A 20221-nucleotide genomic window follows, 5' to 3' on the forward strand; every position below is an offset into this window, starting at 1 on the left:
TTACAAGTTAGTTAAAAGTAACGAATCACAAAATATAGGTATCCAAAATATTTTGTTATATTTATCAGAAGAACAAATTTGTTTTAAAATAGCTGGTGGCAATTTCAATTAAGAATGAAACTCTTGGCACGTCTTTTTACCATTCCGCTGCTCAAATCTTAGTGTGGTTTCTGAAAACGGGATAATTCTGCGTCCCACAGTTCATTTCGGGGACACCGGGACTCGTAATTGGAAAAAGGGACAGTCCTCTTCAAAACGGGAAACCTGGCCCCGTTATGTTAGACACAAGTGGCGCATAATCTGATTGTAAATATTCGATTAGAGTAAAGTATTAATTGTATGGAAAACACTATCAACGAATAGCTTAACATATAAAGTGGGCCGGATTTAGGGGGGGAACAGCCCTGCGCCTTCACAAAACGAGCCCCACAATAGACTTCAGAAAAAAATGTTTTTAATTCCGACCAGTAAACACAACAGTGAACAACTTTTATTTTGTTATATTTGTATATGTTTGTTAAATACTTAAATAATGGTTTCAAGAAAAAATTGTTGATTTATTTCGGAAAAAGTTTGGTCGGGGCAATGCACTCCTTTGGTGCCGCTAGGCCACCAGACCTCTAAATTTCTTTGCTTTTGAATTCCTATATTTATTCCGACAATTGTGTAGATATTTAACGATAGGACAATATATATGCCAGTCAGATCTCACCCGGCGTCCTGCTGAGCAAGAAGTAAGCTGCAAGTGGCTTCCTCTGTATGCATCCTTTGGGCGACTGCTTGGTATGTTTTGGAGTTGAGTTTGTCATCTATAACACCTTGCAACTCGAAATCACTGTTCATTTTCTGTAAAAACATTATAATAATTGTTTAGTTAAAGTAGAAAAAGTAAAGTTTTGTTCCTATTACTATAGTAATCGTAATTTGATAAACCCCGAACAAATATTGTAACCGACTTTCAATTGCAATGAAAAGTATTATAATGTCAACCATAGTAAATGACAATTTGGCATTGAGAGTGTCCATGGGCGGGGCGGTATCAGTTAAACCATCTGCCCGTTTGCTAAATTAATCATTGTACTATATTATAATGTAATTAATGTTCAACTACGGCGGACGATATAAATTGTAAGAAATTTATACTGTCTGGCCGCTTTAGTTTCGCTCGTCTCTAGTATTATTTCACATAATGGCGTTACCTTAACAACAATAGAGAGACAGGCGACTTGTTGTGGATGAAGAGCTGGTCGCTCCTGTAACCAGTTCCCAATGAGCGTCATTTGCTGACCGTACCATTGTTCAAAAAGCTGAAGTATCCACAGCTCATCTGTCACCTGGATTCCATAAATAAATATACATAAATATTCATTGTGTTGTAATTATCACACATTTTGTTTTAAAATATCCATATAAAAGTATTTTTAATAAGTCAATAGGAAAACTAAAAATGAATATTTTTTATAATACTAATTTTTGTGTATGATACCTTAGATCGAATCTGGTCCATAGAATTTCTCATGAAAGTGACGTATCCCTGCCCGATGTCCTTACCAGAGCCCGACACGTTCGCGATCGTCAGAATTGACCCGATCAAACTGATATTTATAAACATATATTATTATATGAAGAAGGAGGAGGCCTATGTCCAACGGTGGACAAACCAAAACTTAACTGAATGATGTTTTATCATCCCTAAAATTTTAAAGTTTTTTGGAAATAAAGGCTATTATATAAAGATAAATATAAATAATAAATATAAAGAAGTACTATAAACAAGAACAATGGCGTGAAGGCATTGCAACAACATTTCCTCGGAAATTGAGAGCATCGAAATTGCGACACTAAATATACAATATAGGTACATATGTACAAAGTACATATGTCATAAGTTTAATTTTTTTTTTTGTAAAATAATAATTACTTAGATAAACGCCCCTATATGATCATGTACTAGTATATGATTACTCCATGTATTTGTTCATCTATAGTCTCACTGTTCACACACTGTATACGTGCTAATAATAATAAAAAAAAAATAAAAAAAAATGATAATTGGCCAATCACGAAGGTTTCGAAAAAAAACAAAAAATTCTTATGAATTGCGACATTATAGGTTCCCGTGTAAGTTCAGTGATGCTTAACATAATTGCGAAATGCAATGAAGATTTGTTTTGAATAATTTTTCTACACCTTGGTTTATAGTGTTGCAATTTTCATAAGGATCCCTATTTTTTTTAAATTTATCATCGCCTATGTCAGTCAGTGAAGATGCAGCTTTCTTATAATAAAATATTTTTTTTAAATCACTACAAACAAATACAAAAACACAAATTTTTCCTCTTCATAATATTAGTATAGATACATACCTTCCTTCATCAAACCGCGCGATCTTCGCGAGCGTTGCCTCCAACACAGCAGACAGGCGAGTCGTCATTCCCGTAGCCATTGCGTGGAGACAGGTCTCGATCTGAGCATCCATTTTAGCATGGTACTGGTACTGTGAGAGAGGTTGGTGTTAACATTTTAGCCTGCGCGACCCCGTGTGAAGTGTTAGATGCATGTATGTCACTAGCGTTATTGTAGAGTAAGCACGTTGGCTGGCGATTGAAGGCATTTCCATGAAGATCTTACCACATTACTTTGCACTTTAAAGGTTGATAGTCCTGCTAAGGTAGTCTTGCTAAGTAGAGTTCTTTAAGTCGTTAAATCAAAAGTATCATATTCATGATTTAAGAACATATTTTTGGCTTTTATTAACAAGCTATTAGACTGAAATTATTACTGTCAGTGATTAAACTTGATTGATCAATTGATTTTAGGTTAATATATACCTTTTGTTAAGAAATAAAAAAGAAGAAACAAACCAATTGCAACTATTTTGATTATGGATTCATTTATCGTTTTTCTAATAATAGTAATGAATTGTAGCAATCAGCTATGTAAACCGCGGCCTCCGTGCATGGATTCAAGCTGTATCTAGCATTAGTAGCATAGCATGTGTGTGAAGCCAATTTGATGTAATCAATTTTGACCCCCCAGTGAATTGTACCCATGTAAAATGTTAACAACCAACTCGATGGATGATGTAAATGGAACATGGTTCAAAATATTACAGTTGAGGTTTCTTTGGCATGGAGATTGGAGAACGCCGCCATTTTGAAACATCCGCCATCTTATTTTTTTACCACAGATTCATTTAAGGTAATTTCTAATAGAGCAGATAGAAAAAATTATTTCACACAGTACTAACAGAGATGTTTATCAAATCTAATACAATAACATATTTATTTTTTTGCTTAGGCTAATGTTGTTTAGTACCAAAGAAACCTTTTACTGTCATCGATTTTACAAAAATGTAATTAAGCCTAGCTTAGCGTTGCTACATTCTATAATAATCGGATTGAAAATATTAGTTAAGTTGAAAATAAAATACTGTTCAATTTAAACTGCAAAACCCCTCCTCCGTCCTTATTAATTAGCGTAGAGGATTTGTAGCATATTTGGGATACTTTGTTATCTTAATTAATATATAAGTTTAACAATTTACAAATAATTCTATGTAGTTTTTATTGAGCTATCCCGTTTCTCCTCAAATTTATCCTCCAAAAACAAACTACTATTTCAAATATGCAGTTCCTCTACTATAATCCTTAATTAGGTAATATGTAAATTAACGGTATTTTATTTAAAATTATCTACCATTTTAGTAATAATGATCGAATATCTCAGTGGATTACTCAAGTTATCGAACGCAAATCGAAAAATATTATAGTAATAAATGCGGTTTTTTACTCATTGGAAAGTTATTGGATGTACCCATTTAAATGTATGGTATGGGAACCCTGGTACCACCTGGAACCTCTCGACTTCAGCCACTGGGCCCTTGGAGCCAGATCGTGGTTAAGCTAGCCGAGGATATAATTTTCTTCCTCCATATTACATTCCTTTACTAGCAAATGAAAAATATTATCTAGAAATTTTCACTCATAAATATTATTTCATAAGCTCATTAAAATTCCTACCCTTATTATCTCTTTTTATAACGGCGTAAGGAATTTGATAGAAAGTGACGTAAGAGAAAGTATCTTTAAAGTTAAATAGATTTAGATTAGTGGTATTTAATAAAGGGGTCAGGCTAGACATTTTTCATAACTATGGTTAGGCGCATGAGACCGGAGTAATCCATTAATTCTCTACGTATAACTTATTGAGACTATGAATACAAGCGGTAATTACAAGAGTACCTTTATCGTCGCCGTTCCTATATTTAATTTACGGATGTCGGGGCATAAATTAATGTAAAAATCATTAAAATAAACATTTAAAAAGCATACATGAAGTATGTAGAATAGTAATATAAACTAAGCTGTCTTATTATAAATACACTACATCCAGCCATGGTCATACGGCATCATACATAGGAGATAATGTTAATGAATGTTTCACTACGCGCCGTTATCCGTTAGTTAAATATAGGAATGGCCGTATACGTACAATATCGACGCCTTCGACAGCGCATAGCTTCAACGCTTGGTTCTTCGCGTCCAGTGCCACATTTACCATAGCACAGATTTCAGCTGGTATTATGTAGTCCGTTGACATGAATGTCACGCTTTTTTTGAGCCACGCCTGAAAATTTTATCAAAATTCGATCAGACCAAGTACAAAAGAGGTAAGGCGACATCGTTTTGATGATTTAATGACACTCTATCTCTTTCCATGACAGCGTTAACAAAATTAAGAGATCAAACCGAGTGGGTATGATGATCAGAGTGATAAAGGAGAATTAGTTTCTTATGTCATGTAGTGAAGTAAGAGCAGAGTTGGCTTCTCAATTCTGAGGTAATTAGTTCGATTTACGGCGTTCCCTATGTGCGCATTAACATTTTGCTTTGCACAGAATACATCTCCGTATGTCAGGCACAAAAGGCTGATCACCTACTTCAAGTAAAATGAATAAGTTGTAGCACTACTGTTTTCTTTGATACGTCACAATAACCAAAAGACACAATAACAACAGATTATGAAGTATTTAGTCAAATATATGTTTTATTATAATAGCTCTAGTTAGAAATGTTAACCTGGAATGACGCCTCCGTCTTCTGAATGCAGGTCTCCATCATGTCGCTTGCCATCAACTTCAGGCGCTGTTCCAGGTGGGACCGGAACTCTGGCTCTGGCCAGTGCAGGTCTCTGATGAAGCTTTGCAGAGCATCCAGCTTCCAGAATAATTCTTCACTGGTAGCACAACCGTTGCTGTAATAGAAAGCCACCAATAGTTCTCGTGTGCACGTTACGATTACTTAGGTTCATCTTATTTAAAGAAAAAACAAAACTTAAGTAAGGGAAGAAACGTGCTCATACTAAGACGGTGATATGATATATATGGAGTTTTTTTGGATAAGTAACACGCAGAGATCCAGAAAGTTTAGAAAAACTCATCGTAAGTCGTGACTGGCAAAGTGGAGGGCACCCCGAGGTCGATACTTTAATCGCTGGACCGATAAAGTAAAGGCCCTTACTAGTCTCGCTATCACCCAGGCACAGAGGCTTGCCAAGAGAGTGGAGGAAGTTGAATGGCACCACTAACACGAACTTCACATATACAGGGTGCGACTGAAGAAGATCCTAATTTTTCTATTATTCAATTTTTTTTTCTTGCTTGAGCTTGTAGCCCTACAATGGGCCCTGAAGTAAGTACATTCACCACCTAGTAAGATATACAATTAAACCTGGCATATGTCAATGCCGTATTTGTGTCATGACAATTGACAACCCATGGGTTATTAACTCATTAGGAAAAGTATGTAAAATGCTTAAAATATCCAGAAAAAAATTGAGCGTAAATAAAAATTATTACCCTTTAATCTCCCATCGTTCCTTTTCGAAACCCTTATGCAGGGATTGTGATATTGAAGACTCCATAAGATCGACGTATCGAACAACTAATGGTGCGAAGGTGTCACGCAAATGTTCATGAAAACGGCCGTTTCTTAGAGTTTCTGAAAAAATTAATGTATTTTAAAATAACTTCAATAAAAGGCAACAAGCATCTACAGAAGCATAAAAGATGAGGAGTCATTGGTAAGCTGAAAATAATCTAGCAGAGGATTTAAAGTAATATAAATAGGAACTTTGGATTATTTGTTTTGTTTCTAAAAGTTCGCGTCCCTTTACGATATAAGTTAAATAAAGGAAAAATATATGTTTTTGGACTGTTTATTTTATAGAGAATGCTAGTTGCTTATTTCTTTATCCTTTTTCAAATAAATATAAGTTAGCATTTGTATTTTTTTTTGCGATTGGAATATCTCCAATTTGGTTAAGAGATCAATACTGAGCGACCCTCAAAAACAACTGTACCAAAATTTAAACTAAATCACACAAAACAACAAAATTCTAGAACTAGGCATTCCTTTTTGGTCCTTCAAACAAAGAATGTTTTATTTGTGCAGTTTAATTAAGTATACATAAACACTTAAAACTTGTGATTAATATCTCTTATTTTTGATCTCATTAACTAGATGTGTATGATAGTCTAATCAATTCAAAAAGTAAGTCAGTCACAGTGTTGAAAAAAAACGATAAAATGAAAGTTAGAATTATTTGCAAACTATTTCTACTGACTTTTATAAAATAATTTAACACCTTTATACTTAATTATTAATTCGTGTTAAATTATTTATTCTAAGTGGTGAAAAGGTCGACTAAAGGTTAGCTGAGACCCCAGCGATGACGTAGGTTAACATTCACAAACGAGACTTAGCGCTAGATTAGATCTGATATCATGGCCTTAAAGTATTGGATTCTGACATACGGGTGTCATTGTTTTCGATAAGCTTCATTTCTGAATCACACCCTTAGAGCTCAAAGGCAGATTTATTATTTATTTTTCATAGTTAGGTGCCAGCTCTTTTCACCTGGGCCTTTACCTGCTACTCCACTGACTACAGTTCTAATCTACGTAAAACCTTAAAACCAGCTTGCCTTTCATCTTACCATCGGAGCGCAAATAATCATTAAGGATTTGGAACAATGGGAATGAGTCCCAGGTGTCAGGGGGTTGTTCAGCTAAAACCCTGTCCATGTCAACAGCGAATAATGCCCAGAAGATTTCTGCGTGCTCTGTCAGAAGATCTGAGAACCATGCGAATGCCTGCGCACAAAAGAGTGTTTAATTTTACACACATCAAGTTTACACGAGAACCGAAATAACAGTAGCACCCAGTTTACAGTAGAATCCAGTTTACACTAGATAAGGTTCATGCTAAAACCAAGTTTACACTAGAACCCAGTTAACGCTGCAATCATGTTAACATTTAAGCCAAGCTTACACTAAAGCCAAGTTAACTCTAGAACCCAATTTACACTAGAACTGATAACACTTTGAGCTCTATTAAAACGTGGCTAAATGTTTGTCAATTGTCACTATGGTTACAATTTTATATCCAGTGGTAACCATAACAACAATTGCGGCATTAACTTTATTACAATTTAAATAAACTCAGGTGTAACTTTGTTAAATTAAATAAATATTACTGCTAAAAATGCAATGCAACATCAATTAATGTATCTCCAACGAATTACTTTTAACAATATTCATGTATTATTATAATTTCGAGATTTTTACAATACTTATTGTGGGTATTAAAGAAATAGGCCTGTGTAACTGTTTCTCAACATCTTAACTGTATAATTTGGGAGAAAGTCATGCAAGTAACTACTTTATATAATAAACTATATATATTATATTAAAAGCAAGCGCTATGACACATCTTTAATTCTAGAATATTCAGGAATATTTTAGATTTAAATATTTACTTTGTCAGACATATATACGATATATTTATGTACTATAGATACATGTAAGAGATAGCAAAAAAGCAAAGTAATAAAATCATATTTTTCTAACTTTTTTTAGATTTAATTAACATTGTAGCCCACACCTTATTTCTACGATATGACAAGAACAAAACAAACTCATTTAACGTAGTATAACTCCTATCTTATTTAAGAAATTAAGCTATTGCATTTATGGTAAGAATCGAAAATAGAAACAGCAAGCATTAAAAGAGTGGAAAAAAACTAGCAAATTTCATTTCGACCTGTGAAATTTGTCGCTGCAGAAACCCTAATTTATGAAATAAACTAAACTATTAAAGCAAGTGGTTTGATATCACAAATCTAATCGTGATCATTTGTCTGTGGTCAAACCATAGTGAGAATGAACCTTCATAGACAAGTACCTTTTGTGCTGAGCGCAACAACTTATTAAGCAATCACGTGACTATAAGAAAGAGACAACTTTATATGATAGTTGCGATGATAGCATTAACGTTCCATATTTAACCAAACAATAAGTGATAAAATGTGTAAACAGTTTGTAAAATCACGTGATTATTTTATAATTAAAGTAAATACAGATGCTAAATGTGACGTCATTTTGTATGACGTAAACTTTGGGTCTTCTAAACGTACAAGCACAGCTTATATGTTTTGCACGTTTATATTCAATGTGACATTAAAGAACGACAAACTATTTGAAGTTACATGTATTGACTACTCCTTTTCTAGTGTATAACATGTGTCACACAGTGGTTGTTCGCGTCTCACACCAGTAAAAGGCACTTGGCTAGTACGTGAATTATTAGTGATGAGCGAGCAAAGTAGTTACATTTTGTTGACCAGTCGATTCCGATTTTGCGTTATAAACCTGCGGAGAAACAAAAAAAATAAGATAGAAGTGGAGTCAAAGGTCGCAAAAGGCTAATATGTCGAGAAGTGAATTTGTTTAGTATTTAAGAACAATTTATTAGGATCTCAAATTGATTTATTAATGTCTTCGCTTTTTGCCAGAAATTAATACGTATCTATGTTTCATATCACATTACATTACAATACACGGCATAATTTCTACTCTTAGGTCTTGCTAAAACTTGAGTAATTATGATCTTTAAATATTTGTTCTGGGAATTTAAAGTTGAAATGATGGGAAACATAAAAATAAAGGAAAATACCAAAAACGAAAATTGAATTTTCCAATAAAATCTGTTTTTATAATTAAAAAGTTGTCACTTGGTTTTTCATAGGTGTGGTATATTTGATCTCTTTGTTCTGTTCTGAAAATTTTGCATATATTTTGGCAAAAATATAGGTAAGTACGAAGTTCACCGAATCATTTAGTTTGAGAATAAAATTTTAATATGTTAATTCAAACTATGTAAACTAAACAAATTCACATTAACGACAAAGCGACACATTACAGACATTTAAAACATTGATACTACGATTATTGTATTACGTCACGAAAAATATTTTCCATTGGGTAATTGAATTACATTCGTGATACGTAGTACAATAGAAAAGTTTTTCTATAACAATAAAGACAACGTACAACGCGACTTGTCTGGCTGAAAATATTATACCAACAGAACATGTTTAGCCAAGACATTGCTCTATAGTGCTTTTACGAATAAGCTTTCACGTACACCATATATTATGTAATATGATATTTTACCTGTAGGCGCTACGAAATTTAAAACGTAGTTTACGTTCTACGCGAGGCGTAGCACTCGCCCGACACGATACGAGGTGAGAAAGTAAAACGAATGAAAATGGCGGTCCTTATTTTTTGATTCGTTTATTAAACGGGATGGTATCGTGTGTCTGTGTAACTTGTTAATGTTTAAAGAACTTTATTTCTCATTACAAAAAAAATATTTACATGAGAAACTTAATATTAATATGTTTATATACGAGCGAGATACACGTCGCCATTAGCCGTCTCATTTTAGTCAACTGTGTCCACTCTATCATGCATCTTTACTGCCTTTTTGAATTTGTCAAACACTCCAATATTGCGAATTTGAGATGGTAATTGATTAAATAATTGCACACTATCATACCTAATAGACTTCTTCAAATAATTTGTACGCGGCTTCGGCAAGATAAGCAATCTCGCTGGACGAGTATTGCGTGTAGTTGTGTATTCGATTTTTTTAATGATAAGCGACTATGGAGAGTTATTTAATTTTTTTTAAAGGTTAACTGGTTCGTCTTTTGTTTTACAATCTCACCCGCCTTCACCAGTTGAAGCTTAGATGAAGATTGAATAATACCAACGTATTTAATTCTCAAATAGTTTAGAGTTTAGTTAAAACAAAATGGATGTACATATTATTTTTAAATATATTTGAAAAGTCAATTTTTAACTTCAAGTTATTTCAATTTGAAAAAGCATTTTCCTTGAGATCGGTAAATTGAAACGGTTTTAATTATCACTGATAACTATACCTCTGCATAGTGTTCTTCATTCTGCTGCAACAGATCAACGCAGAGCTCAGCCAATCGGATCAGGTCCTCAAGCTTCTTGGCTGGAGTCACCATCGTATCACCACGTAGATCCTCTGAAATTCGATTCAATCTCTCATCACTATGCTGATGATCTTATCCAAGTCAACTGTTAACTTAAATCTTTTGTAGTGAATTAAATGCCCTAAATGCAATGATGTAATCTTCAACACAAGGAATTTATGATATGAGGCATTTAAAAAGTGGTTGGATATTTTAGTTACAATTATATGATTTATACTTCAGTGTGCTCTTAATTAAATGTGCATGCCTTCCAGTGTTATCAGGTTTTGACGTCTTACCATGTTAATGGCGTCTTCTACTGATTTTGCTGTCAGGAGTATCAGACTGTACAAACCTTCAATATTAGCTTTTTGACTGAGTTGCTGATAGTTCAAAAGTGCTGCGTTCTCCAAACAATTTTGAATCATGACTCTAACATCCTCTGGTGCAACTGGAGTTACCACGTCCTTCATTAACACTCGTTCTAATAGGGACAGTGTTGCCTAAAAATTGCCAGTATTAGTATTTGAAAAACAAACAACCTCATCAAAGTATAGAAAGTATAGAATACTTTTTGCAGGAGCTTTGACTTTGATTTTGTCTAAGCAGTAATTTGAGAAATATTATATTTTGTTGTTTCAAATAGTTTAATATATTTTTGTATATATACTTACTTGTTTTCTGTTTGACATATATATTGTTTATCAATCTAATCTGTATTGTGTAAGCGTTTTGTTTTATAATAAGTATGTTAGCTGTAAGATTACTAATAAATGAAGAACTAAAGATTTAGTAACATTTCGATTATATTATATAAGATATGCAATAGTGGTGATTAAAATATCCAAAGAACACTGAATTAAACAAAAGGATTCTGCATTTAAAAACTAATTGAAAATAATTTGTAATTAGTGCGTTTCTGTTTAGTTTATTTGCGATTGTTACAATATCAATGTTAAACACTTTGAAATAATGTTGTGATCATCTGAGGAAAAGAATATTGTCTCGACATCGTGTCTTTTTTTTAATATTACAGTAGACAGATGGGAGGCTCACCTGATGTTAAGTGATACCTCCGCCCATGGACACTCGCACTTCCAGAAGGCTCGCAAGCATTGATACGCTCTTTTCTAGAAGGTTCCTACGTAAAATATATGTAAAATGCTGTTCTTGAAGCTATTACATAGACTCTGAACCAAGATAGTGAAATTTTATCTCTTCATTGAATACCTCAAGTCGTATAACATGAACTTACTTTCAAAGCCCCCTCAGGCCTTCCAAACGGAAATGCGTATCGAAAGTTGGTGATCTGATGTTGCAAAAGAGATTTGAGCCGCTCCTTGATCTCCGCGAATTTCTCCTTCTCCTGTACGGTGATGCTGCCCACACCATCGGGCCTGCCAGGCAACGTGGCGGTACTGTGAAAGGTTGGTTGGACTCACTCTAGTAAGGCACAAGCGGGAAGGGTCTTGAAAACTGCAGTATTTTAAATGACAAATATCTCGATATTGAAACGTTTCTGAAACCTATTCCAAGTATGTAATGTTTTCTAAGTAAGGTGTAAGTTACGTCTTGGTGAATACTGTAGAATGCATAGGATATTAACACACAAGCAGACAGAATAGATTATGTGCAATATTTACTTTACATATAACAGAAAACCTGCAAAACCTTTCAGTAGGAATGAAAATAGAGAGGAATTGAAATCAGTTGAATATGAACCACGGTGAGGAAGATACGTAGACGTAGTAAGGGCTGTCCCAACATCTAAATGGCGGTGGGCAGGCCACAGCGTCCATGGACAAGAACCGGAAGATTCTCAGGTGAATGGAGACTTCGGCAGAACAAAAGACCGCGGGGCCGCCCAGCGACAGGTGGACTGACAACATGGTCAAGGAGATTTTCAGTGGATACAAAGAGGCCAGTGCAGGACGTACTGGAGGAAAACAGAAGTGGCCTACGTCCTGAGATGGACCCAAGAGACTGATGGTGATGAGGAACATACTATAGTTTATGTTGTACATACAGTGTACAGGATTCTTCTAGAAATAGTTTTACTTTGACATTGGAAGGGAATATTTACAAATTAGATTATTTACATAGATTTTATGTATAAGATTATTGGACTGTCCAGAAAATATTTACATGCTTACCATTAATATGATAATAACGTTCATAATTGTATGTTACTTTCGTTACTACAAATTTCATGTTACTTACCACCAAGTTTCAATATTTAATAGCTTTTTCAAACCTTCACATTTACTGGTGTTACATAACTTCACCAGTAACATGACATTGTTACTGGTGAAGATTAAGACTAAGACAAATCAAACTAAAGACCATTACCATTATTATTATTATTATTTTATAGAACATGGGGCAAACGGGCAGGAGGCTCACAGGTATTAATCCGAACAACTCCTCTGAACACTCTCCATGGTAAATGCGGTAGAAAATTATTAAGGACCAGACTATTTTTATTACTATTAAAGAGACTTATTATTAAAGACCAGAAATTTGATATTATGTCCAAGATTTTATATCTAATGAATAGTTACCTGTTACCATGGACATGGCTGGCGCAAAAGGCGAAAGAGTAATGCATCAGAGTAGGGTCTACCATCTGTGTGGCACTTTCAGCGACGTCAAGTAAATCTGATAAATAATTAAGATGCCTGTAACAGCCTCTGACGCCGTATCGGGCACAATACTCATCCAGAACGAAGACTTGGCCAGGAGAAAACCAACCCTGAAAAGTACTTTGATATAAAATTTTGTCCATAACTCTTTATAAAGGTGTGTTTGAATCATGATTCGTTTATTTATTATATACTAGCCCGTCCTCGATTCGCACGAGTGGACATTTATTTTTCAAACATTTTTTGTATATATTGGTGTTCTCTAATATGTGGTGTTCTATGCGCATGCGGTGAAAGATATTTCATAGGCATTTATTTCACACCTTGTGTAACTTGATTATAGTTTTAGTAGGGTTATTTTTTTTTCTTGCAATGAAAATAGCCTATAATATCAGTGATAATGTAGTATTCAAATAGTGGAAGAATTTTGAAAATCGGTCCAATACTTTTTGATCCAATTCGCTACAAACATAAAAATCTTTACAACCTTTCTGGTTAGGACCTCAAATTTATCTGGATCGTTCTTCTTTTCTTCAAATTGATCTTTTTTTTTCAAATAGGCATATTGGTGATCAGCCTTCTGTGCGATTCTAAATCCTTAATTGTAAAGTTAAGTTGTAAGCAAGGTAAGTATTTTCATGTCTTTCGCTATTCGTTGGACTAATTAGTAAGCGTATAAGAAAAAAATATTTTAAAAGTTAAGTTAGTGAAACAGGCAGGTTATGGTATATTTCGCAAACGCATTTTCGAGACTTCTGCCAGTGTGAATGATGCCTATTGTTCGTTTATCCCCTATTCTATATAATTGGTGATATATAAGCACTAACCAAAGAACAGTAAGGGTCTTGTAACCGATATTTCAATGTTAGCGACTGCAAAATCGAGAACAGTTGCTGATGGTCGAATTGACATGGATCAGCTTGGATGTAATCTTCCATACCGTGTTTTCTTGCTTTGTCCGCATCTGAAATAATTATATATATTTGCTTTACTCATTTCATCGTGGTGACCACGATTGATGAAATGAGTAGGTAAAGCTGTATTAGTATTAATAATATAATTAAGAATCAACATTTTAATATATGTATATTTAGTTTATCAAGATTGCATGTGATTCCAAACGTGAAGAAAATAGGGTAATGTCAATTGTTTCGGGAATTTTTCATACTAGAAATCTGTCTAGTAAGAAATAAGTCTGCGACTCACACAGCCGCCACGACAATAAAGGTGCCACCGAAATAATCTTAATAATCTAAGTATATAAAACTCTGCCCTGATAAGACCTAATCATTCGTGATGAAACCGTGAGTATGGTTTTGACAGCATTGACAATCGTAGCCGATCAGGAGGAGGACATTCAGGTGATTGAAGAATCTTTCATTAGTGTGACACAATGCAACATGTGTTCCATTGGAACCTGCCATATCATATTTATCCCATAACTACACTAAACTATTCACCGATCCGAATTTCTTGTGCGATATCGATCTGAATTACATACCTCCCATAATTTTGATATGCGTGTCAGATGTTGTGGGAGGTGTTGGTTTGTGACTCTGTCCCGTCGCTCGGTACAGAGCCATCACCCAGAGGTGACACTCATTCTCATCGCTGACTCCCATCAGCACCGATTCTCCATCTCTGACCGCGTTCATGAAGTATTTAGCACCTTCCAGCTCTGAAAATATTTAACATATTTTGTATAATAAATCTAATCAAATAACATAGAGATAGGCTCTTTTGACACATTAAGTGCTCTTTTCTCGAATCCAAGTGGAGCAGAGTCGCGCGGTGCTGCCCACTCGGATCCGAGCAAACATCCGTTCATTTTTTTAAAACCATTGCTAACCTTAGTTCTCGGATCCAAGTATTCGGCACCTAATGTGTATGCCGACAACACGGATCCGAAAAATGTTTTTTTTTTAATAAAAAATAATCATATACATATGTACATTCATACATATTTTCAAACATTCATAATATTTACGTATCAAAATTATTCATTAAATTTTTTGGTTCCCGGCTATTACTTTGTATCCATTCTTTATGCATACAATGTGTTAACCGTTGTCCAGGCAAAATAATAAAATAATATAATAAATAATAAAAATAATATAAAAAATTGAAGGTGAAGAAGCAAGGAATATATACCTTATTTACTATATTACATTAACAAATATGTACATAGTCGATATTATGTGTGAATATTTTGAAACTTACCTTGACCCACCATCAGTTGAGCTGAAAAAATAAACAAGTATTAGACAGTTAATCCCAGTTTTTTTTATATTTAAGTCTTAGTCTACTTGATATATAAACTTCTATCGGCTTTTAAAGTTCTTGATGGTCGTTGGTGTAAAGAGAACATAACTTACCACTCGCCAACTCAATATAGTCCACAGTGAATCCATCGAGCTGCATCATTTCAGCTGGTTCAGACTTCTTGTCCTTATAGGAGCAGAGGGCAAACGTATATTGACTGACTTGAACTAACACCATGTATCGCCGTTTCCACTTCCGCCATACAGCTTTGCCAATTACGTGGAGGTAACTAAAATGATAACTTACAATATGCCCTAAAACAGAAGTGGCAATGGGCGGGGTATATGGCAAGAAACACAGAAAAGGTGGACGTTAACGGTATGGAAAGGACCAAGGAGAAGAAGAAAAAGGCGCCCCAAAAAGAGGTGGATAGAATAAATAGAAGCGGTAACTGGAAGCGAATGGAGAAAGAAAGCCATGGACTGAGTCAGTTGGAAGAAGCTGGAAGAGGCCTTTACCCATGAAGGGGTGGCGATCGATGGTACTAAATTTATCTAGGATATAAAACAATATAAATAAAATAATGTGAACAATGTAAAAAATATAAGCTTTACATTATCTTTTTTGTCACAATTGGAAATTTAATGGGCCCTTTTTTATCCCTTACGTTTCAATGTTTAATTTGTTTGTTGTACTCAAGTGGCGATAACCAAACGATAGATAGTAAAACAAAGAAAGAAAAAGTATATTATACATAATAAATAAGGATATTTAGTTTAAAAGAAAGTACACAAGCCCATACTAGGATTCCCTGTATTGAGGGCTGCTAGTCTCTTCTATTTGAAATAAATAGATCAATTTTAGAGTGGTACATTTAGATATATTTATTATTAATCCGCAGAATGAGCAATATTAAATCATGCAAATATGCTTTTAATTATCATCATAAACAATCATCAAAATTATCTATAACTTATAGTTTCGTAGTGTATGTAAAGTTTTATACTAATGAACATAACGTTATATTTTAAAAAAAGCATACCCGCAATGCTTCATATTCAATGGTTTATCCATTCTGCACGCGATTTTGATCCTCAGATCTTGATCTGGTAAATTTTTGGGTACGGTCATTCGATGCCACTCTGGTGCCTGTAAACAGACAAAATATTTTCGTTAAATACATAAATCAGCGTTTACTGCACAAGTGGTTATACGACAAAATTCCCATCTAAAGTTCTAAAATGTAACTACTAAACGAATACATCAATAGCGTGTATTTTTCTCAATCTCCATTCTTCTCACTCAATATTGCACTCTCCCACCTCTCGCTCCATGGTACTGTGCGTGATGCGATGTTCGCTATATCTCACTCTCTCACTCGATCTTTCTCACTCGTTCGCCTTTTGTCAGTGTTTATCAATCGCTCTCACTTGCTTTCTCCCTTTTCGACAAAAACGCTGCACATCTTCGTGACGCTATTATTATTATTGCATTTTATCCGTAAATATTTTACCCTCATAAGCCTAAAGAATATTTTGATTGTCTTTGCCTCTAGATTTTAACTAACCTTGCTAGACAAAGGTGTTGGTCTAAGTACAACTTTCCCCAGCTCCTTGTCTTCAAGTGCTAGTACACCAGGGTTCTCTGTATACAGCTTAACTTTCACAGCTGGAAGTGGCTGAGTCGTACTGAAATCACCTTGTGTGTCCCACCTGTTGATATGGGCTGATATCAAACACTACATTTATAATATTTAATAAATACATCTCACCTTACACTGTATACCTGGCGAAGAAAATAATGTGACGTCATCGATTCGGGCTATTTGCCTAGCTGTTAAATCAACTAGCTGAACATCTTTCAGAAAGTCAGTTAAACGGCTCTTAATTGAACGCCTGACTCAACTAGTTGACTGCGACACATACACTCGGTCTCCTAGACTGAGAGTTGTTATAAGCGTGCGCTGTGTTTGTGTTAGTTTTAGAAACATCAGAGCATTAAATTAAGCGTTTAAGACGAAGAATATGTGAATAGATATGAGGTCACTATGTTGAATTTGACTTACATTGGCTTAGAAGCTTCCGCTTGATCAGTCTGTAGTTTATCCCCACCTTCCACTTCCATGGTACAGTATACTATTCTATTCTGCGCCAACGACTTTAACCCCTTCACTTCCATAACAACTACCTATAATATCCCATCATTAACATTGATTAATAGCAATAATAAAATGTTATTAATTCATACGACGCACTTCAAATACTTAAAAACTTAAACGAGATACATCTTAAAACGATTCTAAGGGGGAATATACTGAAAGATAACAAATCTAAGCATATGATCATCGAGACTCCAGAAGAACAAACCACTCCTTTTATGGAAATTGTATTCGTTTTTAGAACTACCTCCCAAGGGAAAAGGGAGAATGATCACTGAATAAATTCAACACTCTCGGTAAATGTAAATTAATCAATACAGCTTTTTAGATATTTGACGATTATTTAAATGATTCTAATTCTTGGGATTTACTGGCTCCAGTTCAAACATTATCTGTGACTCAAATCGTGGCGTTTAAGAAGAATGCGGAGAGGTTCATGCCTGTTCTTCTTGACCACCCTACGCCCTTGACTTGCGAACTGGTAGTAAATTAAAATTTAGAATCAATTTCACAAGTATACTTGTTTACCTATATGAATAAAGTTTTGAGTTTCATTTAAGTTCAAACTGGATTTAATAACTTTCAAAACAAAGGAGTTTATTCATTATCTCATTACCTACTTACTTAATAATGGTGTTACCATAGACACGTTACTAGAAATTTCACTTTCCATTGGCTACTTTCATCCCGCTTAACCAGACCCTTACCAGAAATTACCTCTATTTGGAAAGTAAGAACCACATCCATTTTAGTGAGCTGGGTGTCTACATCCCCACCGTCGCCTTCGCCCCCAGTCAACTTGTTCGCTAAAGAGCCTTGCGATCTGAAACATAGCTGCTTACTCAATCTTGGACTCGGATCTGGTCCGGGATTCCTATACCACCAATTAATTTGTACCCACACCATTTTACGCATTGCCACCAATGTTAGAGTTACAAGACAAATTACATTACATATATATTACATTATATTACAAAATTTACAAAATTTACAAAATTACATTTGAGTTCAAAATATTTAATGCAAAGTTGGATATATCATAGCATCATAACGATAGTGACAAATATGCAGATGTTACAGTTGTCCCATGATAATGGTATAGGAGGATACATTCACAAGGTAGCATACCATCACCGATACCAAGAATGATTAAGCATGGAAAATGGGAAATATTACATAGATTATGGAACATACAAGCATTATTATAACTATTTAAGGGTGATTAGGAAAACTGTACAACTATTACGTGTATGCAAAGCCTAACAAGCTTTTGTTTATACCTAGTGTATTGAGTATAAAAATAATTGAAAAAAAGTGAAATGAAAAAGCTGTGAAAGAAATGTGTCGGGCTAGTATTCTACAATTGCTTATCAGAAGCTTTCGTAGTAGAAGCATTTAAGCTTTATTCGAGACCTAATCTATTAAAAAGCGTTCTGGCAAGTGGAAGCTTTATCCATCCGTTGTCATTTAGTCAAATAGTTTTATTGTTAATTTTGCGACCACGTATTCTTTATTACTTGGAATTTCAACCATTGGAGAAACAATGTTAAATTCGTTATCTAGGAACTTTTGTATAGCAGGATTCATCTACTAACACTCCCCCATGTAATCTCACGTTTTTTTATATATTATTAAGAATAGGAGGCCCCACCGCCCATGGACACTCAGTGCGTTCTAAGAATTTATACTCTTTTCTAGAAGGACCCTAAATAATCCAAAACCAAAATCATTTATTCATATAGGTCCACATGAACGTCAAAATATAATTAAATCGAATTGGTTGGAAATACTTCATTAGGTCTTTAATACTTCATTAGGTCTTTAACCAACATATTTGAATCTAGTAATTAATGAACTAATTAAATAAAAATATACTTTCAATATTAAATTCACGGAATTTTTATGATCAAGATTGTGATTTCTGATGGATTATGTTTAAGTCTTCTTGATGTTTAGTATTGTCTTTTATTAACATAACTTTTACACATTTAAAGAAAAACACTTTTTAACGGATTATAGTTATGTATTGTTGTATTTAAACTTATAATTATTTGTACATAATTTTAAATTTAAACCGACGTTTCGCGTGCTTTACAGCGTGCGTGGTCACGGTGACTGAAGACAAAGGTCCTTTGTTTTTTAACCAACTTCAAAATTATGTACAAATAATTATAAGTTTAAATACAACAATACATAACTATAATCCGTTAAAAAGTGTTTTTCTTCTTGATGTTTGTCAAAAGCCAGAACTAAGTTCTTGCAACTTTTTTATTACCTAAATGCTTCTCTCTATTTCTTTACTATCTGTTTCTTTATGTTATTATTATTTGTTTCTCCAAGAGTTATCTAGCTACGCTATAGGGTCAAACTACAGTGGTCATGACAACATTTGGATTAAATTTACAAGGTTAGGTGTCATCCCGGCTACTCAAGACACGTGCGCAAATTATATATGGACTTATTACTTGTACTTCCTTTATCCGGTAATGTGCCAGGATCAGAAAACCAAGAAATGAACAAGTAGAAGAAGTAACATAAACAACATAGGGGAGAATTTAGAAAACAATGAGAATTGAAAACCAATTGTTAAAGTGTTCGATTGTCTGTAGAAGTCTTTCTTTTATTCAAATAAATTCCAAAACGAGAATTTTTTCTCCAATTTTGTTTGTTTGAATTTTGTAAGGAGGTTCTCTGATATATAACTGTGTGAGTATTTTTAAAAATCGAATTTACTTGTACGAGCCAAGGCTGTACATTTTGCTCACTCAGGCTTTCTTAATTTTATAAGCGTAACGAATTCCAAAAT

General features: G+C 34.2%; 1 protein-coding gene across 14 annotated transcripts in view; it reads right to left on the reverse strand.

Moving 5' to 3' along the window:
• LOC110999691 (calcium-dependent secretion activator) overlaps positions 1–20221 on the reverse strand; it is a 43424-nt gene that overhangs the window by 2638 nt on the left and 20565 nt on the right. For 4 of the 14 annotated variants that reach the window (XM_045632106.1, XM_045632107.1, XM_045632104.1 and 1 more), the window contains 21 exons: positions 18133–18289; positions 17323–17444; positions 16825–16969; positions 16300–16406; positions 15371–15546; positions 15216–15236; positions 14497–14673; positions 13823–13959; positions 12915–13105; positions 11609–11771; positions 10709–10856; positions 10294–10406; positions 8675–8713; positions 6988–7156; positions 5861–6002; positions 5082–5256; positions 4495–4629; positions 2367–2497; positions 1487–1595; positions 1200–1334; positions 713–846 (listed from right to left, as the gene is read on the reverse strand). In XM_045632106.1, the coding sequence (XP_045488062.1) occupies positions 713–846; positions 1200–1334; positions 1487–1595; positions 2367–2497; positions 4495–4629; positions 5082–5256; positions 5861–6002; positions 6988–7156; positions 8675–8713; positions 10294–10406; positions 10709–10856; positions 11609–11771; positions 12915–13105; positions 13823–13959; positions 14497–14673; positions 15216–15236; positions 15371–15546; positions 16300–16406; positions 16825–16969; positions 17323–17444; positions 18133–18289 (2826 nt within the window). Of the gene's footprint in view, positions 1–712; positions 847–1199; positions 1335–1486; positions 1596–2366; positions 2498–4494; positions 4630–5081; positions 5257–5860; positions 6003–6987; positions 7157–8674; positions 8714–10293; positions 10407–10708; positions 10857–11608; positions 11772–12914; positions 13106–13822; positions 13960–14496; positions 14674–15215; positions 15237–15370; positions 15547–16299; positions 16407–16824; positions 16970–17322; positions 17445–18132; positions 18290–19880; positions 19890–20221 lie in introns of all 14 variants that reach the window. The other 10 variants (XM_045632116.1, XM_045632115.1, XM_045632114.1 and 7 more) reach the window with 7 other exon arrangements.

Source organism: Pieris rapae, chromosome 18, assembly GCF_905147795.1.
Source record: "Pieris rapae chromosome 18, ilPieRapa1.1, whole genome shotgun sequence".
Classification (NCBI taxonomy): Eukaryota; Metazoa; Arthropoda; class Insecta; order Lepidoptera; family Pieridae; genus Pieris; species Pieris rapae.